This window comes from Mya arenaria, chromosome 3 (genome assembly GCF_026914265.1).
Source record: "Mya arenaria isolate MELC-2E11 chromosome 3, ASM2691426v1".
NCBI classification, from domain to species: domain Eukaryota; kingdom Metazoa; phylum Mollusca; class Bivalvia; order Myida; family Myidae; genus Mya; species Mya arenaria.
In genome coordinates, this window is record NC_069124.1 from 19,970,309 (window position 1) to 19,997,944 (window position 27,636).

Below are 27,636 nucleotides of genomic sequence, written 5' to 3' on the forward strand. Positions count from 1 at the left end.
ATGAATGGTTTTCACTCGATATCTCTTTCTTTAAACGAATTGAACTTAAAGGGGCTATACACCGTATGATGAAATAGCAAAAAAAAAAAAAGTGGATACACTGCATTTTTTTTACATTTTGTATCTTTTTTTACAATTATGATATCAAAGAGTAAAACATTGTATTACATAATTGTCCTGAGATTCGTTACAGAAAAAAACTTGTTTGTGCCAATCTGGTGTATAGTCCCTTTAAGTACTTACATCTCATTGTACGATAATGTTACTATGCTATCGCCATGATATATTTATGCTTATTAACCATCATTCTCTCATTATCATATTTTCAAGTTCACAGCTTTGTTGTCCAATTCATCAACACACCTCTCACTAATATCAGTATCATCATTCAAAATAAGATACATTTAAATAATAATACGACGGTCATAAACATTGAACATCAACGAAATGTTACAACACCGGGTGAGAAAAATTGTGAATAATTTTCTGCCTCACATCATCAGCATCTTCCCATTTTGAATTACATTCATGAATGTTTGGATGTTTGAAGGATAGAAAATTGGTGTCATTTTCGGACAATATTTGATACATACTATAAAAAGGCTTATTGACATGTACAGTTACGTTGGAAACAGATTCTTGTCAAAGTGAATGCAACTGGCGTTTCTTGTGTAATTCTACTGCTCGTATGCTATAGCCATAACTGCCTGAATGTATTAAAAGTTGTTGTTGTTGTTGATGTTGTTGTTGTTGTTTAAATCTTGTGAAATTAATGATACTATAATCTCATAAACGCACTTATATTTGTGATCTTATTTATCATATATATTTGCATGTATATGTCAACATAGCTCAGTGGTCGAAATTATATTTTGACGAATGTGATGGCTGTATTGTGTCAAATTTCCCATTCATTTATATGGTAAATCAGCTGACTTTCATCAGTTGAATCAGAAGACTTTATTAGAGGCTGGGCCGATAGACAAACTATAATTCCGACCATTTGGCTGCGACAAGGTTCATAAGGACCATTGATTTTGGTAAATTTATACTTATTATCTTTAACGAATACTTAAATTGTGTTTTTGCTTCATATTTGATTTGGCAGACATTGATGTAGCTAAAAATAATGAGTCACAAATCATCGTTGGGTATGAGTTCAGGAGTACATATAAGTCTATTTAGTTTATTCCATGAAGACGGAACTTTAAAGCACGACATGGAAAAGTACATTATTCTTATTCCATCTGAACATGAATTGGTTCCATAGACTCAATGACCTGCTTAAAGTACAGCGTAATCACATTCATGTCATACCAAGCTAATAAAGTGATAATAAAATGTGAAAAATTGCGCTCTTAATCAAGGGAATCTATGCAAAACGGTATTTAAAAAACATTCAGGCGAATTGAGGGCATAAAAGATAAGTCAAATACTCAGAAACGATTATGAACTTTTTTTTTTTATCATAATATGAACGCACTTTTATTCAGATTCAGCCGTTTTCCTGTAAATGTGACAAGATACTTCTACAAACGCTAAATTTCCATTAAAAACAAGGCGGGTTCTATTTCTCTTTCATGTTCATATTTCACATCGAGCAGCCTGTTCTCGGTAGCTTGAAATGGTTCACTGACCTTGTCAATAAACCATTTTCGTACAACAGAGCGATTATGCTATGCGTACAACATATGTGTTAGATTTATCGTTCTCAAATTTCTGATGAATGAAAATGCAATAACCATGTTAGCTTTAAATGCTTTTCGTCAATTTAAAGAGTTTAAAAATGATTCTTTGTTGCTTCAAACGTTATTAAAGATGCTCTCTTACTCCCATATAAGATTTACCACAATTAATATAACAAAAAGGATGAATTAATGTCGAAAAAAAAAAGGTTTTTATGAAGGATACCGAGTTTAATTTGAAAGAAAGGTGCAGAAAACATGGTATTTTTACCTTATGGGACGATAGTAGATCGCACTAAATCTTTTAGCACTCACCAATCATTTAATATGTTTGCGTTTTCAGCTATTAAATACACGGCTGCGATCTATGTTTGTAAAACAAGTGTATGTCTTGATTTTGAATAAGAGTGTTACTTTAAAATGATTCCATTTTCATTCTAGACTTTCTTATTTTATTATTTCATTCATGAAGTGTACTATAAAAAATATCAACTGGTTTGACATTAATTTACAATAAGTTATTAAATATCATAGACCTGAATGATCTAAAACTTGAATATTGATGTTTTTGGTAATAAAAGCCTTAAGCAAACGTTGTTTCCATATTGTTTGCCCATTATGGCTTTATCCAGTGGGGATTGGAAATACCTTTAAAGCATTTTGATTACATTTAGGTATTGATTAAAATAAGCAATTCTGTTTATTATTGGCCATTTCTTGAATTCTTAACGTTGTTCAAATACTTATAGATGTAACAAACTTAGAAATTAAGGAAAATATTGTTTCTATTTTATGCGCAATAAAGTCATACTTGTAAATACGTTCAATAATCGCATCGATACATGTTTTTCTAAAGGAATGTCTCTTTCACGGGCCAATATGGGTCACTCCCACGACGGGAAGGGGAAAATAATGGAACCGTACTTTTATGAATAAGACTTTAAGTGGGCAGAAATAATTCGAATCAAATTTACATTTTTAACATTCTGAAATTATTGGTAATGTCCACTATAACTGGTATATAATTGACAAATTAACATTTCTAACATTGAGACATGTACGTGAGGTATGCAAGTATTCTACAACCTGATACACATGAAAGTTCGATAACTTGACATACATGTCATATATACAGAGATATGTGTGTGTGTGGGGGGGGGGGGAGTGCACCGACCCCCCAAAAAAGTTACATTTAGACATGTGCGTGAGTTTTGCAAGCATTCCACCACCTGATGCACTTGAAAAGTTAAAATATGCTTTATAGAAAGAGGGGGTGGGGTCTGACACCGCCCCCAAAACCTTACGCATATGAGTGATAGTAAAAAAAACTGTAAGACGATCAAACACGCCAGTCGAAAAGAACTAAAATGCGTCAGTACTATTTGAACAAATCGATGTGACTTAATTCTACATCTTAGGGCTATATACTAAATTCCATGAACAACGATCGGTCATCAATCATTACACAAGGATATCGCCGGCATAAACAAATTGTTTGAAGTAAACGTACTGTGTACTTTTACTAAAGTGCCCCTATAATGAACAGTATGACCTATACGTGGATGTAAATTGCCTCTTTACGTGTCGTGGTGAATTTAATTCGACCTGTGGTCATAAATCTTGACTTTAACGTCCGGTTACCATGGTTACAAATAGTAGTAAATGTCCAGTATCATATTTCAGCAAAACCATCGTACCGGGCAGTAGTTATTAGTCATTAGACGTATAAGGTGGGTGTTTAATTCACCGTACGCGAATGGCAAGTGGCCCTTGGGCAAGAGCGAATAAACATTCCTTATGAATGATAGTATACGTACATGTTTGTAGATTTACATCCTACTCTTTGATATTAAGTTACTATTGATGCCCATTTCATAAAATACCTCATAGGAAGGGTTATCGTTCCTAGGAAAGATTCTCGACCGTAAATTAGTGTACTGTTTTAAATCCTTCCGAGGTACGAAAATGCTCCTAAAGAGTTTTGATGAAACGGCTTCTAGATATTTTAACATCAAACTAAAGTAAAGTTAATTTATGTCGCCAAATAAAGTTCATTTATGTCGTCAAGTATACTAGACACACAGAGACATTAAACGTTTATCTAGACATGAATTACTAAACGTACAATGACGGTCCAGAGACGTTAGCAGGTAAACGCTTACAAGGTTGTTCGGTTAGCGCAGTTGTTAGAGCACTCGCTTCTCACCTAGGCGATCCAAGTTCGATTTCCGGCCTGGGCGCCTGAGGTTTGGTTTGTGGTCAACAACACAAGACATGACCATACTCCTGCGTTACATCGTGCCAGCGAGAAAAAAATAACTTGTAATAACTTGTTTCACACTCGTGGAAAAAAATAAATAAGTTCAAACTAAACGTCAACAAACGTCGTAACCGTCAACATCCCCTACTAGCTTCACGTATTCTTACGCGTAGAATTTAGCATGTCCGCTGACCGATATTGCAGGTTCTCAGGCCGCCAATACAAATGAAAAAGTTGGCAGTCCGACACTTGTACGTGTGTCCGAGTTATGTTCATGCATATTCGGTGGGTGGCTTCTTTATATTATATATTCACTAAATGAGTGCCCGGCGGATCATTAATTACCTGAAGTAAACACAGGTTTAGTGCTTGTCAGACGTCAGTCATTTTTTTCACTCACGTCATGACTTTAGTACTCCTACTGTACGTGGATAGTGCAAAACTAACGCATGTCCTTCCGCATTTCATACGACTAAGATCGATCTTGTACCATTCCATATAATACTGTTTTCGCAGTAAAATTTCGGTCATCTATTACATTGTTCATGTTATTATCAGCAAATGACCTATTTACTATTATTTACGGCCACTTGACTTTCTCAAGTGAAGTAAGTTGAATTCGAAGATTTATGAGAGTGTGTTTCTTTTATACGTTCCGAAATAGAACAAGCATCCACCGTTATGTGAAAACGGCTTTTATTTTTTTCTTCTGATTTATGAAATCGTTTTGAACTTCAATCTGTGCTTCCATCAGTATGCGAAACATTATCTGATTAAAAATAGACTAATCACAATTGTTGCTCATACCCATGAAAATAAATGACATATTTTGTCCATTTTCCACTCTTAAATGCCATTTTGACTTTGATTGAAGTATTTAAAATTTCAGTTGAAATGAACCATGACTGTTGAATTATGATGTAATTACTTGTCCTCATGTTTAGGCAGTTAAGGAAGAGACATACTTAAAGTGACACTCTTATTCAAAATCTATACATACACACGTATTACAAACATAAATTTTAAGTGATAAATCCTCAACTACTTACTAAATAATGTATTCATTGAAACTTTTAATTAATGATAACCATATTAAAACCGTGTATTTAATAGCTGAAAACGCAAAAATATTAAATGATTGGTGAATGCTAAAAGATTTACTGCGATCTTCTATCATCTCATAAGGTAGAAATACCGTGTTTTCTGCACATTTCTTTCAAATTAAACTCGGTTTCCTTCCTAAGCACCATTGTTTTTGAGATTTGTTCATCCTTTATGGTATATTAAAACAACTGTATTAAATCTTATTTGCGAGTAATGGTGCATCTTTAAAAAGCGACACCATTTTCAATATTGACGAAGACTAAAAAAAACCTTAAAACGGATCTGCTTCAGCCCGTGAGGGGTAACGTGCTCTTAAACTATTTATAACGTCTTCAATCTAAATAAAGAACAAACCTTTTGGGATAAGCACGGGACAACCGAGGTCACATGACTGGATTTTCTGAAGAACTATTTTCTGCAGCGCAAGTCTTTCCGCTTCCGACAACTGCAGGATACTTATAGGTCGAAGCACAACCCTCCGTCCGCTAACGTTGCACCATGTGCAGTTTCCCTGAAAATAGTAAAAAGTAGTTCCATAAGCTGAGGTTTTACCGTGAAATTGTTAAACAAAAAAGTAGTTCTGTATACAGAGTGGTTAAATGACGCAACAATGATCATGGTTAGTCGAGCTAAAACATTAATTTACTATTTTGAACGTAAACATTCGAAGTATAAATTAAAGGAAATAAAATGCAGTTCCTATCCCATAAACTTATTTAAAGCTGTTCCTATCCCATATACTTATTTAAAGCTGTACTCTGACCGACTGAACTTAATGACAACTTTCTAATTTTTTGTCTTCAAACGAGCGAATTTATGCAAAAATGCATGGAAACCAGTTATGTAAGACTGCTGACAAAAAATCAGATCTTACGTTTTCATAATTATGTTAAAAAAATGATGTTTTATGCAGTATTATTCTTAAAGTGTTAGTAACGCTTTTAGCCATAAAACATTAATTTTCGAACGGAAATATGAAAAACTGCTATCTGATCTTTTATCAGTCTTGTATTACTGGTTTTCAAATATTTACGCAAAAATTGGCTCATTCAAAGACAAAAACAATATAAAAGAAGTTGTCAAAATAGGTCTATAGGTGAGAGTGCAGCTCTAAGGCATGTGCAGTGTCCTTCCCATTCCATTACAGATTTCGGTTACTATTTAATAAACACTTAATCAATCTCTTTTGAAGTGTGTACAATACTTGAATGGTACAATATTTATACAACCAATCATAACAGTAAGCTTTTACCCAAATCTGCCATTGTTATTTGCGTAACATTGGTTTTTGTTCCATGACAAGACCTACCCTTTGTATCGACAATAGATAAGAAATCTAAAACGTATTTCAATTGTCAAATGACAATATTTGTTTAATATCATCTTTTTAGATTAAAAAGAGCTACACATTTCACCCCAAGGGTATTAAAGGTGTTACAATGCGCACCCTTATAAATAAATGTTACAATGTACGATAACTCGTGTTGTTATCTTCAGCAGACATCTTTTGAACCCTAGGGTCATTTCTATTATTTTTTATTTGACCAGACAAAGTTATTATAATTTATTGAAATCAGGTCATGGACTACGTGTTATATGGTTTTAGTATTTCATACTAGGGGAGGGCCGTTTTCTAATGTTGTAAAAACTTGTGGCCCAACCCTTTGACAAAGTATAATATGTCATGCTTTTCATGTTACTTAGATTTATTTTTTGTCTGTTTTCTTTTGCATGCATTGTCAAAAAGTGTACAATTATGAAGCAATAAAATACGATTAAATCAAATTGTATTTCATAAATTTTCCACGTTTTTGAGTAATATGTCAAGCTGAGTTATAACATTTGCCACACTATCGTAAACCACGCAAATACTAGTTACTTTAAAATGCTATGATAATATCAAGTTCATCGAAACAACTATGATAGTTGTGTAAAATGATTTATTTATTGAACATTGATGAATGTGATTATTAAATATCAATTTTGTCAGACCTCCGCTGTTGAATAAATCACCCACGCTTTGGCGAACATAACGTTTCTCTCGAAAGTGTTTTTCATCGTTACATCTTGTTATTTAATATTTAACTCATCATGGTTAATGCGTTGAAGACATTACCTCATTTTAATGAGCTTTGCCGATGTCAATTTGACCTGTTTTGAACCGGTACGTGATTACACTGGAGTTAGCGAGACGGTCGGAGATGCGTACCGTCACTTTTCCGTACTGATTTTCTGGACAGATAAAAACATCAAGAAACGAAACACAATTGAACATAAGCCTGTTAAAACGTCTTAGACTGACACATCAAAAAAGCAAATCAATCTCCAAAGCACAACGATATACATCCGTGAACATGTTTATCTTATATTTAAGATAAAACAAATGGCATGAAAATATTTGGGATCATTCAAAGAAACATTTCAACTGCTGTGAACTGTCAGTATTTATAGCAAAATTGATAAATGTTATCAACTCTCTTTTTTGATCCGTAAATCACATTTTGGGAATAGTTGTTGTTCATCGCAATACAAGAATCTGCACCGAGGTACCTTCAAGTCCAGCGTGAAAATTTGAAGATGGTAGATTACCCCGAGACAACTATAAGGTTAAAGCATTGGTACATTTTTGTAAAAACAAAAAGTACAAAACGGTAGCCAAGACAAACAATTATGTCATTATTACCCCTTCACCAGTAATATTGCTTGATTGATAACATTCCACGTTGCACTAATCGTATAAACCACAAACAAATAATAAACAAGGAGCATTCCTTTCGCAAAACAGACTGGTATTACGAGCTGACCAACTGGGTGGAAGTATTGTTTTAGACTGGTTGTGTAAGAAAAGAGCCATTAGGGGCAACTTTGGCACTCGGTTACATAATACTAATAGTTCGTGTCTGAGAACAATTCTGCACTTCCACAAAAAAGTTATATCACATAATCTCTACACTTAGACCGGCTAAAGATGTGATAAAATCTGTGATAAAACGATTAATGGGTGAAATGATTGTTCAGCTAACACTTACGGTTTGTACTAAGTAAGGTCGTTTTGGAATGAACTGTTGCGTCTTTATCCATGAACTTATATTGTCTCAGATACCTTCTGAAGTATTGTTATTTAAAAGAAACGGAATAAACACTGTCTACAGCACAGTTTCTAAGACACAAGGTCAGCTAAAACTTAAAACACTTAAGATGAGAAGCCAATTCTTATCCCGGTTACCCAGTTTTAAAAATGTACAGTCTGACAGTTTTATTGTTTTCCTCATAATTACATTTCAAATATTTCTCGTATTGTTATGTGGGTAGAATACACTGTTGCCAAGACATTTAATAAACCCTGGCCTTGCTTAAAGCATTGAAATAAAGCAACCATTTCGCTATCTGCGTTCCTTGTTTGATGTCTTTGAGGAGGGTGAGATTGGTCTTGTGGTAAAGGTGTCCGCCTGCAACTACACAGACCGTCACCTTAAGCAAAAACCCAATAGGTTGATAGTAGAAGCAGATATTGAGTGGCAGATCCGTGGTCTAGAGGTAACACATTTGACTGTGAATCCAGGGGTCGCAGGTTCGATTCCCTGTCGCACCACTAAAAGAATACTAATCGTCGTCCGGGAGGGAGGTTAAAATGGGGATCCCGTGTGACAGTGCTATGCAGTAGAGCACGTTAAAGAACCAGGGTAGCTCAAACCAGGGTTATATTCTGTCTGTGCACTGTGCTCCAAAAAGGACTAAAATTACTAACACTCTTATCGGATCACTCGCCGAGTGAGCGTATAAATAAGCTTACACACCACCACCGAGTATTTGCGTAAGGTGACGAGGTTGTGGGTTCGAATGCAACCAGGATGATTTTCCCAGGGCCTCTTATAATTTGCACCAGTACGGGCCTCCACCCAAGAGAAAGACTTGACCATGATTCTGTAATCTTTAGTCCTAATCGAGCTTTAGGAAATTTGTTTAAACTAAACTTACAACTTGCCTTCTTTGCACTTTTATGAAAAATCTGTACAGCTCAAACTGAACTGCACAAGTTGAAATATATCAAAGGTAAGAACAGTTGAAAGCCAAACTTATAAATCATTCCAACGATGAATAATCGACCAAGCAAATAATAACACAAGCATTAAATTATAAGAATTCTTCAGATTTTCACTAAATCAAAATTAAATGTTTACAATTTATGCAATTTTCACTAATTATACTAACATTTACACTGACTTAACACTAAATCAAAATTAAATGTACTACAGTTTATGCAATTTTCACAGATTAGAATCAGAAAAAAAGCTATTTCATAATACTACAGACTAATGAAACGGACATATATTTGAAATTATTGAAAACATAAACGTGAAGATTTTCTGCTCGATTACACATATCATTAATTTTATCAAATTATTATGTCATCAAATTATTTGGTAATTTTTCGCCGCGCGATTATAATTAAATATCACTTTTTCTTTCGCCTTCTATCTGAATCTATTGAATGCAATTATCAAACTATTCAACCCTATGTGCATGATCTGTAGGTTCCTTGTGATTAACAGTAGTTTAACTGATATATCTGAGCTGATAGGCCAAACCCACGTAATTAACTCAACATATTAAACTTCTCCGACCATTGAAGTGCTCTATATCAGAATCTACAATAACGTATAATTTAACTAAACTGTCTCTCAGCGTGGGCCTTCAACATTGTAGTATTTACAATACTTATCCCACCCATTGTCCATATGATTAGCTTATTATAATTAGATCTGAATTAAGGTATTCAAAATGAATCTAAAATGACAAAAAAATCTTCAAAAGGTGCTATACAAAGTATAGCGGCATTGAGTAAGTCCATGTTTTTGCAAATCAAGTTCCAAATCTTTTCATGATTTTCGTCATTATAGCCAGATGCAGCATATCATGTCACAGACAAACCACGAGTCGCGGTATTTTAAGTCATGTCTAAATAGCTATGTTATTAATAAACCAACAAATATGCACATTTTTGATAACCTTTGACACTTGCAACATGATCTTTTTTTAAAAAAACTCCAAGAAAACAACGATATTATAATGCAGAGCAGAAACATGATTCATACAGTGTTTTCGCCCACCATTTTGCGAATGCTGACTGGGGAAAATGCGTCATATTGATTAAAATTTCGGCTAGAAAAAAATGCTTAAAAATAAAAATACTAAACACAAGAGTTAAATGAACATTATTAAGTTTGTTTCTTTAAGAAACCACAAACACTTTCGTATAAAAACGGTTTGTCGTCCATTTTTGATATTAAGAACATAAAATTTTGAAATGAAATTCATATTTCAGTCCCTAATTGGTCAGAAAAAAACATGGTTTTGCACTGACTTAGCGATTTGTACTTAAAGCGTAGAGGCAAACTTACGATTGATATTTTTGAGTAGCTAGACTCACTATTTCGAAACAAATAGCTTTTTATTGGTCAGTCTCGGCAACTTAAATTGACTTAAAAAGCAAAACTTTCAATTCAATGTTTAACACTCGCTTCATGTTGAACTCAGAGTCTTCATCACAATAGATTTTGTAATAATAAGACGACACTATACATAAGGAGAAAAAACAAGGTAGGAAATAGTCTTGCGGCCAAAACATGGTTTTCATTGGTCTGATATAAATTAATAAAACTAACAAATAAAGGAAAGCAATCCACTACTTACATTGGGCTTAAATAAATCCATCTGTTTCATTGCATCACATAGTGTTTTCATCTAACGTTCAGGCTAACACACGAAACTAAACTGATCTTCACACTTATCCAAAGATTTCCTTCAAAAAGATGCTCAAACGAACCATAACAGTTGCAAACAATCCTGCATCATAGCTAGTAGATTGGTAAAATATTTGGAATGAGGATTATGATGCAATGAAACGAATCTCCGAAGAGCTTCTCGCTAATAAAACGCCTCGTAAAATGCTTTACCAGGCGAGCTTGATGCAAAGGCTTGGAAACGTTTCAAAAACATACATAGCAGTTCTTGTCGTAAATAAAATACTAAGTGAAGGCTTCGACGTGTGACAGTAATGTCCTACCCACTAACATACAAGCCAGAGGCTTCAATTCATTCCCGCAAAATACATCTCTAGTGAAGTCTGTGGTCTTTACATGGAACTTGGAACACATAATTAAGCGGAACACCAATCAGGACATAACCTTCCTGCCAAAATATGCATTCCATTATTCTGATTCAAATTATTTTCGTGAAAGTGACACTCTTATTCAAATTGAATACAAACACAAGTATAATAAACCTAACTTCTGACTGATAAACCTTAAACAACTTACTAAATAATGAAGTTATGGAAAATATTAATTACTGATAACAAGATTGTAACCGTGTATTTAATAGCAGAAAACGTAAAAAATATTAAATGATTAGTGAATGCTAAAATATTTACTGTGGTTTACTATAGTCTTATAAGACAGAAATACCGTCTTTTATGCTCATATCTTTCCAATTTAACTCGGTATCTTTCATAATGACCATTGCTTACAACATTTATTTATCCTTTTGGAATATTAAAGCAATATTGTTAAGTGTGGTAAATCTTATCTGGGAGTAAGAGTGCAACTTTAACAGTTAACTTTAAAGTTAATGAAGATTTTAAGATTGGTTTCGACATGAACATATAAAATACAGAAGTCCAACTACATTTCCAATTTGTCTAACATACATGTAACAATTTACAAAACGATTTTATGCAATTATACATATAATTCATATTACTTTTAATAGTGATGGGGACTTACATTACTTCAACTGCAGATACATTAAAAACATACAAGTCATTTGCCCACTGTTTGAACTATTACCAAAAACGCCCAGGAACACTTGCCAGCTGACACCCTTGATTAGAGATTCATAGGAAAAAATACCATCTCCAAAGGCTCTGCTACCACTTTGATCTAATATTTACAATGGAATTTGTTAATTGTCTTAACTCTGTTTTCTCTTAGAAATTTACGACCCTTAATTTTGAAATTCGGTTAATACAACTTGATGGTGGCAGGTGGATTTCAAGTATGCATGGAAAGGAATACATGGCTTTACGACTATTCTTATTGCTCTTTCCATCTTCTTTCGGTTATTTTTTTCCATGAAAATACACTAAACGTCAAGACTACACCTTGTTGGGCACCATTCAATTATATTATTTTGGACTGCAAATATTCGAACAGGGACTCGCTTGGTTTCAAATAAAATAATTCCCATGTGTTTAACTTTGTATCAATATTGATTTGACACGTGATAGATGATGGTTTGAGAAATACAACGGTCTATCGACACTATCAAATGCCATTCGATGGTCAACAATTGAGGATTGATAAATACTGGCGTTGGTAATGACCAGTCCGAGTCGTTTCAATTAAGATGGTCAGTAGATAACAGTAATGGCTTCCATGCACTTAGTCTAATGTCTCATTCATATAAGCATTACTTTGTAGCAGTGTCATGGGTGACCACACAACAGAAATATTGAAACTAAAATTTATTGCTTTAAAAGGTAAGTATATGTGAAATGATTTTTTTTATTGAATATACAGTCGAAACCCGTTTGCTTGTTATCCCGCTGACCGGCCAAGTTATACTTCGAGCCTCGCAAATAGCCAAGCTTACAAAGAGTCAAACAAAATAGGTCCTTTCAGTCCTGTTCGAGCCAACGAGGAAATCGAGCCAAGCGACATCGAGCCAACGGTTTTCGACTGTAGTAAGAAAAAAATATCACTCTTCATAGTATTAGTTTTGTCTTGCCATACTAGTGGAACTAAAACATAGTGGGGTTTTTCATTAATTTTAGGTGCACTTTGAATGACAAACAATCGCACTAAAATCATTTAAGAGCGATAACCAAAGAACTAAGTTTTATCGATAAAAAAACTAAAGACCAAACACGAAAACGCTATTTAAAACACATCTTTCAAATTCTCTGATGATAAGTCAAAATCAAGGAATGCATACATTCGGGGCAATTGCCAGTTCTCTCTTCTGAAAGTCCATGTAGCGGCAGCTGGTTGATGCATATGTCTGCTTAGAGCTGCTAGTGCTGTGGCCTACCAATACTACACATCAAAACAAACCGCAAGGCAGCGTGCCAGCAAGTTGAAACAATGGTGCCAACTACAAGTACATCTTTTCAAAAGTGTTTATCTGATCTGGCCCTATTTCTTAAAAATAGAGTCTCTTTGAATGGTTCTGGCATTGGGCCTGACCATTTTAAGTAGGAGCATTGCAACGGATACATCTATGCGTAAGACCAGAAGGACACATGCCAGCATATCTTGACAGAACGTCAGTTAGACCTGTCCAAGATATTGTAAGCAGGACAAAGGCGGATGTCAGGAGATGGTGTGTCATAACAAATCCTGTATTACATACATCATTACCGATTGTTAATGGAAGCATAAAATGATACACGACGGATTCAAAGAGGTGTAATTGAAAACCAAGTGGCCACTCGGACCTGTCAGAAGAGATGAAATTGAAAACGCACCATCTCAGATGGCAAGGGAGGTTGATCGGTCATTGGTATGACCAGATAAACGCTTGCAATGCTACGCAGCAAAATGAAAACTGAGGCAGACACGTGCAACCTTAAACAATACTCAGACATATGGATAATCGTTGACAATGAATAGTGAACTTTTAAATTTTCAATTAAGTGTAAAGAAGATAAAGGGATCCTTTGATTATAGGCGTATTCTACTTTAAATACAGGTTTCACACATGCAACATTTTATATGTTTGATTCTATCTGATATTTCACTGTTTATGCCTCAGCAAACAGTTATGTTGTATTTATCATTACAATACCTGTAAATCTCCTCATCATTACATCATCTGCTCATAGAAAACTGCAATCTGGAATACATTCAGGCAAACAGGTGTTCGATCAAAGTTTGTAAAGTGTGTGGTTAACGTCAAATGCTGGCCTTCAAGTTTTGTTTTGGTTTCATTTGTAAGATTGCCTGCTTTGTGTTTTGAAACTTAAGCTCCTGGTATACTATAGTTAAAATTCCTTCGGACAAGATGAAAAGAGAAACATATTCCCATGCGAAATAAATCATTAGAAATTAAAATCCTAAATTATCTTTCGTTTACTAATTCATTGAAAGACGAAATTGATGGACCAAAAGGGAAGTCATTGTTAGTCACGCACAAGTACCACTTTAATGTTAACTTTCCCGCAATGAAAGGTGTACGGTTGCAGATAATTCTAACAGTTACTAATAAATAAGGCAATGACTATGTAATTATGTCAGTAGAGAAGCGACCTTATTATTTCACCACAGGACCTAATAACGAAATAGTAATTGCTTATAATAACAGAGTAGCTCATTCCAGTAAACTATTTGTACAGCTGTTTTTACAATATTGCTCCAATAAAATTGATAATTGTAACGATAAAATAACCAACTAGGTCAAGTGTAAGAAGAATGAAATTGATATGAGTTGAGCTGAAGTAGTTTGGGAACGAAACTTGAAGGTGAAATTATGATCTAAAATTTATGAACTAAAGCATATAAAATCATAAATAGAAACTGAAAAAATGAAGTCATAAAACCATAAAGGTGAAGGCGATAACGTCCTTGATTCAATTGGTGACATATTTAGGGTCAAGATATACACATATAACTCGGATAGTTTGAACTATGATGCCCGTAATCTACATATCCAATGCTGTTATCAATTCAAGATGATTGTGTTAGTGTTCTTATTGCCATTTAATCGAATTGTTGGAGCTATTTAAATATCTCAGGGCAGTATTTAGACCATAAACACGAGCAAATTCGCTATGAAATGATTTCAGTGACACTTCAGTTAGAATAAGTACTTGTTTGCAACATGTGGAGGAGAATAGAGCTGAATCATATGGCAGATATGAAAACTTATACGATGTGAAATATTAATTTTGAACTACATTCAAAGTCATTTTCTTATCTTAATATCGAGTTTTAAATTGAACCATGTTAACGAAACATTACGTTTACCTTATATTTAGACATAAAACTGAACCTATTAACGTACACGTTGCATACATGTATAATTAAAATACAGATTATACAGGTCATTTTTAACCCCCACCCCCTTTTTCCAATGCACTAAATTTAAACGTACCCTTAGATTATTCAACTGCAGCAACAATATAGATAGTGACAACGTCAACACCTAAGAGATGGATCTTCATAAATGCCACATACAGAAATATAAAAAACAAGTCCCATGACGTCAAAAACTTTAAATAAACCACCTCCGACTCTCAGATTAAACCTTGTGTTCTTGTGAAGCAAAAACGTCACAATCATTACAACGATGAAGACAAGGATGGAGCATCCAAGGATGACAGTTAGTTTGATTTAGTTTCAGCGATTACTAAGATGAGCTTTATTATGTAAGAAATAAGAGATACTTTGGCAAGTCAATAACCGTCACATTCACCTGGTCATTTTGATCCCATTTTTCGGCAAACAACAGTAGTATAAACCTAATAAAAAGCCAAAGTTGTGGCTATTTGATGGTTGGGTTCAAAGAAGCGCATTTTCTACCATTTATAACGGCTATTAATTACCATTTTGGTGACATATTCATCAAGCTTTTGACGTAAAAAGTAAGTTTGTACTTAGTACATTTCTTTAACCTATTGTTAGATAAAAGTGATCGATTTAGCTATCCATCACAACTTCTGAAAATCAAGGCCGGGGTTATTACGTTGGTATTGTAATAAATATTAGTTCATTTGTTTTTTAAATGCTGTGAGAAATACTTTGCTTCTGTTCAGCAAAGAAATGCCATTGACAAATTTTGACAAACCTCGGTATAATAACTAGTAAACTATACACCCTAGAGTGAATAACCAACGCAAGCAATGAACCAGATCGTATCAAAACAATGCTTTGATGAACTTATAGATGAAATATTTTATTGCGATGGTTATGATTAATACTTATATCAAACTCTGGCCCCACTATCTAATATATTTGTCAAATTGATTGTTTAATATCTTCAGTAACCCTATGCGTACGATTTAGATCAAGGCTTTTCAGTAGTATAGGTACAATAGAGTCATGTATGGACATTATTAGAATAGAGTATACACCAAGAATATCGGTCGAATGTTGGGGCAAATATGGATTTGTTATTTAGATAAAGTCTCTCCATTTTCAGGGTTTAGATTCTATCACGCACAGCATTGAAATAGTATCCAAATTTGTAAGATACTTAGTCTTCGGTGTTTCAATTAGATCTTCAACATCGTTATTATCATTACCCGGTTCGCGTATGAGCGCAAACATAATACTTTTATATGGCTGAAGCATGGAACACGTATCGAAGCTGATTTTGAGGTATACGATTACACTCCTGAGTATTTTGATACGCAAGATACAACATTTTTGCACTTAGCTGCAAGAGATGGGTTTTGAATAGTGAAGAGAAAAGAAGTTAAGAGGTCAGAAATGTAGAGGTCGCAAAGACAATGGTGTAAAATGCATTGTCATTTGGTTTGTATTGACAAAGATCAGGTTACTCACATCAGGGATCTATTCATTCCAGATGGGTATGATTTATACTATTCACGCACGCAATAAGGGTGGACATTACTATAGAGAAACAAATAAGGGTTTCCTCATCATTTAATCTAACTTTTCTTTAAAAATGTAGGAATTCAGACGACTGTAAAAAATATTACATAAATGCTAACATGATATATGACTACTTCTGTTTACTGTGTTTTGGCCGTCAGTGTCTCTTGGTCAGTGTTTTTGAATATCTTGTTGAGTGTTGTGGAAGTCTCTTGTTGGGTGTTTGTAAGTCTCTTTTTGAGGGTTCGTAAGTCTCTTTTTAAGGGTTTGTGAGTCTCTTGTTGAGTGTTGTGTGCGTCTCGTGTTACCTGGTTGGTGGTTTCTTGTTGAGTGTTTTGAGTCTCTAATTGTGTGAGTCTCTTGTTGGGTGTTCGTTATTCTCTTGCAAAGTGTTTGTGAGTCTCTTGTTGGGTGTTAGTCAGACTCTTGCTGAGTGTTTCTGAGTCTCTTGTTGAGTGTTTCTGAGTCTCTTGTTGTGTGTCTGGCATTTGATCATTGTACTGGACAAGCAGATCACCGTCAGTGATTGGCTTTGGCCCTGATATTTAATTATATATAAATATGATTGGTGATAACCTTTTTCTGAAATTTTATTGCGAGAACTTTACAAACTACATTTGATCGTCATCGTTGAGGAGGAAACATGCTGAACTTTAACTGGTTCCATTTTCTTCTTTACTTTACGTAACCAAGGTCCGTCGATATGTCCTTGCGACTGTTAAATAACTGGTAAGCTGGAAGGTTTATTACAGTTTAGTGTGTTCAACCGGACTGATTCACTTGCATGGTGACAACTTTTATATGTTCCCTCGAGAATTTTGATACCTTAATTTGTAACGAACTTCATCGTGTTGAAACTATTAATCATTGCTCTGGTTAACAGCTGTGTGAATTATTAATGAAGACTCAGAGAAAAACATGTCAGAACTGGCCTTTATACCTTTCGCAAACATTGTCCCCGTTTTCCTGCAATAATACACATCCCAAGCATAAATTCAGTTCATGTTGTACAGTCTGAGGTGTAAGGTAACTAAACAACGCACCAATGATTGTAAAAAAAACTGCCAATTCATGAAGACACGGATACCAGTGTATTAAAATATCTGTGTCATATGGAAGGTGTTTCCTATTTATTCGAATGGCAAATGACTTAATCTAATCTGACATAATTTGTAATGGTGGGTGTGTTCGTTTTCACTTGTATATCAAATTACAGATTCACTTACCCAGCAAACGCAACTCGTCTTTTGTAGTATGATAGATATCAAGTCTTTAATCGTCGATTATAATTGACAATTATGATAAAAACCAAATAAAATCTACGATTTTATTACTTGATAAGAACACAAATTATCGTGACAAAGAGAATTTGTAGACCAGGTGTAGAGTTATCCATACCAGAAGCACCGGCGACCTTCACTTTTTATCATAATCATACGGACACACTGGTTATTTTTCAAATCCTTTCCCTTCAAAATCTCATGTTTGACCATCAATACGCGTATCAGTACAATAGTATAAGTTTTCACCAATATTGAGCTCTATTGTGTCCTCGTATTGATCAGCATATGGACACAATGCCGGATAATGCTGATGCACATTATGATAAGAAGCTGGACGGCCTTTCACCTGCTTGTAATAGGGATAATGACTACAATTGCTATCGATATACATCACAGCTGGACATAGCATTGTCCTTGGTGAAATATGGCTCCGGAAATCTTTACCAGGCATGAAACTGTAAATGAAATTAAGGGCTTTTGGAAATAGACCAAATGAATCATTGGTAATATGTTATGCCGTATGTATTAAGGACATTATGCCGTATGTTTTAAGGACATTATGCCGAATGTATACAATGAAATTTAGGACCATTGTAAAATGAATACCATCCAAGTGTGCATCTAAAATCAAGGCATATTGAGTAGCAGACCCAAGCAATGCAGATGAATGCTTATCGTCATGTTGTGCTCAATGTAAATGAGTTATAAGATAATTGAAAAAGGGAAAGTGATGAATCAAAATAGCAAGTTCTGTCGTGTATGAAACTAGAATTAAAAAATGATGGAATTACACATCACATATTTAAGTACAAGAGTAGAGAATTATAGAATCAGGGCCGCTTAGAGCGGGTGTACGATCAGCATCATTTCTTTATAATTTATACCAGAATGCGATTTCATATTAAGAATCATAACTGTGTTTGAAGTGTTCTCTACGTACATGCATTTTTTCCTCAAGAACGTCAGGTTCATTAAAAGCTCTGTCATGCGCACTCCTTGCACTCCGATGTGTAGTAAAATAGTAACGTATTCATGAGATCAAGATCTGCGGCCACGGTGATTAGCTAATTTCATTTCACTTAACTGTATGTACAGAGTAACTTTATGTCTGCCATATAATGCAATTTCAAATATTCACATTGATATTGATGAGAAAACCTTCAAACAGACACTTGTAGACAGGCGTACACCCAATCCAGTCACAGGCATCGGTTAGAGACAAAAGTGCGAACATAATCAGTATCAAGATCTTAACCAAAGAATTCAAGGTTTTTGTCTTTTTCTTCCGCCCTTTAACCTCTGTGGTCGCAAAGGACAATCGAGGGTGGCCTTATCATATTAGGGATATCTTCAACTTGTTACAAAGTGTTATAATGTGTCAGTATTATATCCACGTCGGGAACAAAAGTGAAGAATTCGGCACCACTCGCGTAATCAGCTGAGGAATCATGTGTCTTCTCTTCCATGTCATGAGCTGGTTCCTTAATTAATCCATCATTTTAGCAACAAAGCTCTAGACTTTGGAAAATATAGAACATATTCATTTTCGCTTAATGCGTTTGATTCGTGATATTGGTGCATGCATAGTTTTATGTAGCTGTTTGTCTTTTCCATCGTGCAGTTTCGCATGCTCTTCTAAGAGTTCCAGATGAATGTACATGAAAGAATGTTAAATAAACACATTATGCCATTAAAATAATAAAAGTAGGACGGCTTGTACTTTAGGTATGCCATTTCATTAAGTCTTTATGACTTGAGGGCGTTAGTTTATGATAAAGAGAAACGCATTAGACAATAATATTGATTTGAGCAAATGGCAGAAAAGCCATTCAGAAGCGATAAAATGGTCTAAAAAAAACGAAAATAATAATAACAATGCAGGTATGCATATTAATGATATTTTCTGCAACAGTCATACATAAAATAAATAAAAAACGTTGAATGCAACCTTGGGAATGCTGAAGTATTTCAGAATCTCGTTACATTTATCAATTATATAATTGGGGTTTAACACTATGACGTATGATGTTGCCCGGTGTTTTTGGAGACGTTTTGTCTAAATATGACGTTTTGTCTAATTGTACTCTGCTTTCTTCGGTGTGGGAAAATCGTTTAATTTCTCTTTTTACATGTTTGTAAAGGGTATTCAACTTTTTTCTTCTCACGTTATAACTGGCACAAAAGCGGATTCAAATTCACGTAATAAATATTTGAATTTAGTAGAAATTTGAATGAATAATAAACACAGGCTGGCTATAAGGTCACGCCCGCTTTGTCCTCAAAAGGTAAACACTATATTCTTTACTCTAAAATGATGAAGGGGCTTACAATTGCAATTTACTCAACTCGATTGGAAGTCATTAACATTTTGAGATAAATTTCAAGCCCAAAGTGAGTCAACGAATGCATACTGGCGTCCTTGTCAGCAGAAATGAACCGTTTTCAATGAATACTTCAAAACATTAAGGGGATCTCGAAGGAAAACGATTTACTAGTGTGTTTATTCAGCTCCGTAATAAATCAAATGAAACTTAAGGGCATTTGCAAAGTATCAACTTCAAAAATAGCTCCATAGAAGCTCTATAAATATTGGTTTGTGCATGTTTAAATAAGACACAATTGGTGTGACTTCCTAACCAAATATACACTGCATTCTAGCAGTATCATGATAATTGTAGACTGTACTTTGATACTAGTTTAAACTTCAAACATATGAATTTCGCTACCGCAAAATGACATCATAAGAGAAAGAATTTCATTTTGCGATACAAATAAGCAGTTATGTTTCTGTAAAGCCCGATATAAACTCTCGAATTACTGTAATACCATCGCTAAAAGCGTAACACGTGTTTTCCGCTCTGTTTTGAATTTATTTTTCCGCCGGAAAACATTGCGTAATTACATATGGACAACAAGCAGAAACAGTTATTCATCGTACTTTCCTACAGTGTGTTTTTCGCTTACAAAGGAATGGTGGTGGGGCCCTTTGATATGAGAAAAAGGCGTCGGTTTGGCTAAAAGTGGAAAAATAATCGGTCATATAGTTTAAAGCAGGCACGTTATTTTAAATATGCTGGTAATTATACATACAGTTTTACTGTGATTTTAATAAAATAACGATTTTAGTTACGCCGAATTGACTTATACAGTCAAACCCCGTTGGCTCGAACTCCCAGTGACCAGCGAAAATACATCGAGCCTCGAAAAAATTGAGCCTAGCGGGAATGCTTACTTTCAGAATATGAAAATCAGACCTTTACATATAGTTCGAGTCAACCAAGAATTCGAGCCAAGCGAGTTCGAGAAAACGGGGTTCCCCTGTTTGCGATATTAAAGTCCAACGATTTACTGAATGTTCCCAGGGTTTTTTCTACAATCAATACATTTTCTAGGTCATAGAGACACAAATGTGTATAGTGGGAAATTGAAATGTTTTTCAACCAAAAAAACTATTGTTAAGAAACGAGTGATTAAAGATCTAATTCGATTTGCTATAAAATGAGGGTATCCTATTTCCAACCCATAAGGCAGAATTGTAATATCGTGTTACGAGTAAATGGATTCATTTGAATTACACCTTTATTATGGTCTTAAGAAAAATAGCGCCCCATCCACGAAACGTACAATGTAATGGCCTCATGCAAGATATTAAATTTAACGCATCAGCGAAGTAAATGAAAAATATTGAAATGAAAACGATATTGCTTCTGCTCTGACCTAGACATGTAAAAATTTGCAGCTATCATTTAATAGATTCCATAGCTGAAAAACCGACGCCGTAAAGTTAATGCGAACAATGATGAGACCCCATTCAAAGACGAAATGTTTAAAAACGATTATGTTACAGACAAAAACGAGCAACTAAATACCATCATAATTATACAGGCTTGTCATGGTGAAGACATATATTATATTTATGATGCTCGCGTGCGCAGTTAAAGGCATAATGCGTTGTCAGGAAAACCTCTTCCTCCATATTTGTCATATAACATATGTTTCCTTCAAGATGCTTTTTTGTGAATGCATCAATTTATTATGGCAGCCTTTTCGGCGAATTTATGGACATTTCTGATGGCTTCCTCCAAATTGCTTACAATTAATTTAATGGTTAACCATATCGCTGTCAGCGCAAATATTTGCATTTTTGTGGCGAACGTGTTTAAAGCAAAAATTGTTTGTGAATACCGTGACATGGAAATTTGCATTGAAACTGTCGAAAACAAAATGAAGATATGTACTGTTATGTTAAAAATTGCACAAAGAGACCTTGTGTGCGTCAGATACGTGTAAAGTCCATGTCATCATGCAGAAAACAAGGGGTTTTACACTTCTGCTGGCCTCTAAGAATGGACAAAATACAAAATAAATCAACATAAGAACTAATGTATCATTGTATTTCAAAGCTCATTGACAATTATCAATTTCGCGATCGAATCTATATACCCATACAACGACTATGAATGCCAAATACACGCGTGGTGTTTCATACAGATAAGGTTTTGCTACGCTAGAGTAAGAAACTCTGAGGTTCACGGGCAGAGTCTCAAGTCCAAAGAATGATTCACACTTTTCGCTATAATAGAAGATCAGGACAATATCTCCATTATATATCTGCTCTGTCATCATACACACACCTTATGTAGGAACCTTGTCGTTATGGCCCGCATATGTAAAGCTTACTGACGTGTTTCTTCACTATTATTCGATTTTTTTATAAGCCTTCCTATTAGCTTGCCCTGAATGCATGGTTTGATTCAACGCGTCAATAAGAAGATGAGTTTTACAGCACATGCATTGAGGAAAATTGCACTAATCCTTTATAATTAGATGTAGCAACTCGGCTTATGAACATTGAAAGTTGTGATATGATATCAAAGCCTGTCACTTTCCGCGATGGCGACGTGAAAACCCAATAATGAACATTATAAACCGTGTGAAGCTTGGCGAAAGACCTGAGGATGCAGGTCTTGCAAGACAAAAGCTTCTATAATCGCCTTAATGGCACCCCGCTATGGCAACACGTATAGTTCAAATTGTCAATCAACTCAGCAGCTTTACGTTTTCGTGGACTAAAAAAGAGCATTTGATACCATCACACGGATGAGTGAACATTAAGGTGACACACCGCGGATGAGCTTGAACATTACGCTCCATTTGCCTCAGTTTTTCACATTGAATAGAATATATTCTGTTTTACAAGCAGCCTGGGATCGTAAACTCTTCAGATACAATCTGGAGGGTGAGTTTATGGAGCATACATGCTAGGTGTTTAAGAGCAATAGCATCTCCTTAATGGCATAAATGTTATATCAGATTCATGATTAATTATAAGTGTCAGTAAGTCATAAAGAATGGTTCCAAGATTGTGTTGACACTAATGACTAAATATAAAAACTTCAAGCCTTAAATAGCTGAGTTTGCTATTAAAGTAACATATTTTGAAATTAAGGGAAGCTCTGAGTTTATTAAACGTGCAAACACAGTTGCCACACCGCATTTGTGCTACTGTTAATATGTAAACAAGTTTTGGCGGGAAATTTTATTTCGCTTGAGGCAAAGCGGTAACCTATTTTATACTCGTTTTTGGTAAACAGACCGCGTGAATAAGTAGTGATACATACATTAATGGTCGCTTAGCAATATAATATATCATGTCACCAGTGTTTAGGCAATGAATAATGGTATACAAATTTATAATTGATGCTCGATTAGTTTGCTATCGGATTTGACCTACAGCAATATGTGAACATGTTTTTGTTCATTTAGGTTATAAGTTTTACATTTTTTGCATACACATTCAATGTGTGGTAAACGAAATAATGAGGGCAAATGTTTGTATGTAGTAAAAGCTACGTATTTTTGAGAAGAACAAAATTGAAAGGAAGTTTATTTTGAGTTATGCAATAAAACATCTCGTCAAACAAATATATATACAAGAAAACACAATATTCATGCATGTGTATTTTTTAGCTATATGTGCAAAACAAAAATTGGGTGTCGGGTTCCGGCAATTAGTCATAAACAGTCGAAACCCGTTGGCTCGATATCCCAGGGACCAGTCAAAATGATTTGAGCCTGTTGAATATCGAGCCAAGCGGAAATGCTTACAAAGAGTAAAACAAAATCGGTCATTAACATCAAGTTCGAGCCAACGAGGAAATCGAGCCAAGCGGTATAAAGCCAATGGTTTTCGACTGTATGTATGTATTAATTCATACAATACGGTACGGAAATAAATCAAAATCATAATATGTTGAAATGTTTTGTAAACAATAAGTTTACTAGGTATTCCGAATTCGCCCCCAGAGACGCTTAATCATAACACAATCTATTACCATAATATTTAAATGTCAACACTTTCCATAAAACCAAAAATGACCGGTCGTATTGGCAATTTCTCTAATGTTATAATGGCTTCAAACGCGGAAAGCGAGTTCATTCAGTGCCCTAGGACACAACAACGTTTGATTAACTGATAGATTACACTATTTTAATTGAAAACATCCGTTTTCTATAATAATTTCATTTGACCGGACTTCAACTCAACTGGCTCCTCTGTTTATCGGCGTCCTTACTAATGCCCTCACCTCAATTTTGTGTCACATTTCATCTTTATTTTGTCGTAAAATGTTGAAGATGTAGGTATTGAATTTCTGTAAACCCTAATTACAAGGCCAAAAAAATCAAAGTTATGACCCTATTTTTGAAGTAGAACAGAAATTCCAAAGTCGGACAGTGCATAACGTACGAGAGTACAGTCGAAACCCGTTGGTTCGATAGCGCTTGGCTCGATTTCCTCGTTGGCTCGAACTTGAAGTAAAGGACTGATTTTATTTTATCATTTGTAAGCATTCCTGCTTGGCTCGATATTCGCGAGACTCGAAGTATTTGGCTGGTTCCTAGGATATCGAGCCAACGGTCTTCGTATGTATGTGTCTATGTATGACCTTCGATGCGTGTGAACAAGGCCATCCCGTTTGACAATATCCATACAACTTAAAGGTAGCTTGAATTGGTTAAACTTTATTCAAAGAAATATCACCTACTACGTTTGATGTTTTTGAACTAGAAAAGCTCAGACGTTAAAAAATGTTATAAAAAATCGTCTATTTTAAACGCTGCGTTGGGTGTGTGTTTATTACGATGATTCGGGCACAATTTATGCAAATCACTTATCATTAAAGTCAAAGTTGCAAAACGTTTATGACATTTAATGTGTGCAAAAAAACGTTTATTACCGCCGTCGAAATTAATTACAATATTTACACTGTTGCAGCTAAATTCAGAAGTTAAACGTTAATAAAGCGAACACACCGCTTTTGAAACTTCGAGATACGATGTGAAAAATATAAAGATATAAAACTATTGTGAAATAAGACCTTTAATGAAATGGTGTAAATTAATGATATCACATGGTCTAATGTGTATTTATTACTACTAACATAACGGAATGAATTGAACAGTTTTATTAATAATTTACATAAAACAGTCTACATTTCTAGCACATACATTGTGGGGGTATCTTAACTATGTACTTAGTACGTTTTCGAACCTATATTTGTCAGAAGTTGTTTAAATATATTACAAATATATTCTTTTTTAGTCAGATGATGCAAACTTTATTTTATATTTTAAGTAAAACGTTGAGAAAAGTTAGTTCATACTCCATTAATTTTCAAATGAAATGCATGATCGTATGCTGTGTATTATTAGGATGGTCCAAACGTCTTATTTAGTGGCAAGGTAACAGTAAAACCATTTCATCTGAATAAACACCCCCCTTCTACGTTTATGCGTGTTGTCCAACATTAGGTTCCGCAGTTCAAATCATCAAATATTTAAGGCGTGAATTCCAACAGATGCTTTTACCAATATATAATTAAGAATGGAATGTTCTGGTCTTTTGTCTAATTCGTCTATTGTGCTGTATGGAATGATAAATCCGTCACATTTTTGCTATTTTAGCTATGTCATGGGAATGCTATCATTCCTAGCAACAATAGACATAACTTTTTTGTAATGAATTTGTTCATCCAGATGAATTTATCGGTGACACGTTCGTAATTTCTTCCTTGCGTCGATATACAACTTGAAGGCATTTCGACACAATCGCAAGTCAAGAGCCCCCTTGGTATTTACAGAATGTATATTATTTACAGAATGTTTTTACCAATTCAACCCACACCGTCAGGGGCCCAATCATTCCCTATAATAGCCGTATCAGGTCACGCATAGTTGTCCACATGTTAGTCCGCTAGTATTCTGGTATTGAACACCACGAATTACCAGCAATTACATCGATTGGCTCAACACCTATTGTCAACCATAATGATATTTGCAAACAAAGCCTTTCTTTCCCATTCTTCTGTGACCATAGGGGGGCACCCAACAGACCACGCGATGTCATTGGTTACCCGCTGCCATAAAGATGCATTCGAATTATCCCGCTCTGTTTCTTTTTGCGACGCAGTGGAAGCAGTATCTCCTTCAACAATGGGGTAGGCGTTATCTTTTTTATCTAGATCTCTTTTCGCGATAACTTACCGCTCATACTGATGTTTTTCAATAGGAAGACACACACATATATATCCACTTGACTAATTCTTAAGAGGGCTTTACCTAAATTCAAACATTCTTACCGAAAGTATGTTTAAGATACAAGTAATTTAAAAGACATTTTGAGAATGAAGACTGCGCGATATGCCATTGTATAACTGTAATTATGATAAATGTTGACAACTAAATTGCCATCTAATTTACACTAATTGAGGACAACCAATTGTCTTTTATTCACTAGTTGTTTTTCACTTTCAGATCCATATATCTTACTATCTTACCATTGCAAGAAAACAAATTGCCATTTGTCGAAGAGGGTCTAAAATATGTTAGCAGAAAGGTGCTATTTTAGTGGTGAAATTCCCATAAAATAGTCTGGGTGGATAATTGTGTTACGTCTCATATTCGACACTTATAAGCATTCCATGTTATTACTAATTGTTACACAATGTATAAACATGTAAGAATTGCAACAGTCAATGTCTATGGGAAAATGATTAATATTACGTAACTTATTTCCGATGACATTGTTTAAGCAGAGGTAATGTGCTCTTCAACTTTGCGGCAGTAAGCATTTTATTTTTACTTCGTTCTAATTCTTCCCACAGGATGGTCATTTAAATCCACTAAGCGTGAGAAGTTCCATTCATTTGACGTGTGTTCCTTGACTTTGACCAGATCAATATCTCGGTCAGATTTAAGAAGATTAATTGAGAGTAATTCCTTCTAAGTGTTTTATGTGTGTAAGCCTATTTGGTTTATACTGGGAGGCGCAACGATATTTGTTTTTCGATATTTTTCAGGATTGGTAGGATAAGAGAAAAATATAACGTTTTCAGGCAGCAGTTCGACCAAAACATTCTGGTGTTACTTAAACTCATTTAAAAATATAATAATTTCGATTGTTCTCACTAACAGCAAACATAATTGCAAAACTGACAGTGGCCAAGTTTCTGAAATACCTCGGTAACACACAACACTTCTTTCTTGGCCTTATTGAATCAAATGGACGTGGTCCACTTTCCGATGTTTAATCGACTACAGTGCCTTAATTCGGTACTTCCCCAGTGATGTTACATGACCAAGTGCAATACTAGAAGTTATTAAACTCTTAAACAAGACATCAACGCATT

The 27,636-nt window shown here is 34.8% G+C and overlaps 1 protein-coding gene across 1 annotated transcript in view; it reads right to left on the reverse strand.

Moving 5' to 3' along the window:
• LOC128228372 (uncharacterized) overlaps window positions 1–27,636 on the reverse strand; it is a 50,593-nt gene that overhangs the window by 14,399 nt on the left and 8,558 nt on the right. The window contains exon 2 of the mRNA XM_052939661.1: window positions 5,404–5,560. Within this exon, the coding sequence (XP_052795621.1) occupies window positions 5,404–5,560 (157 nt within the window). The remainder of the gene's footprint in view (window positions 1–5,403; window positions 5,561–27,636) is intronic.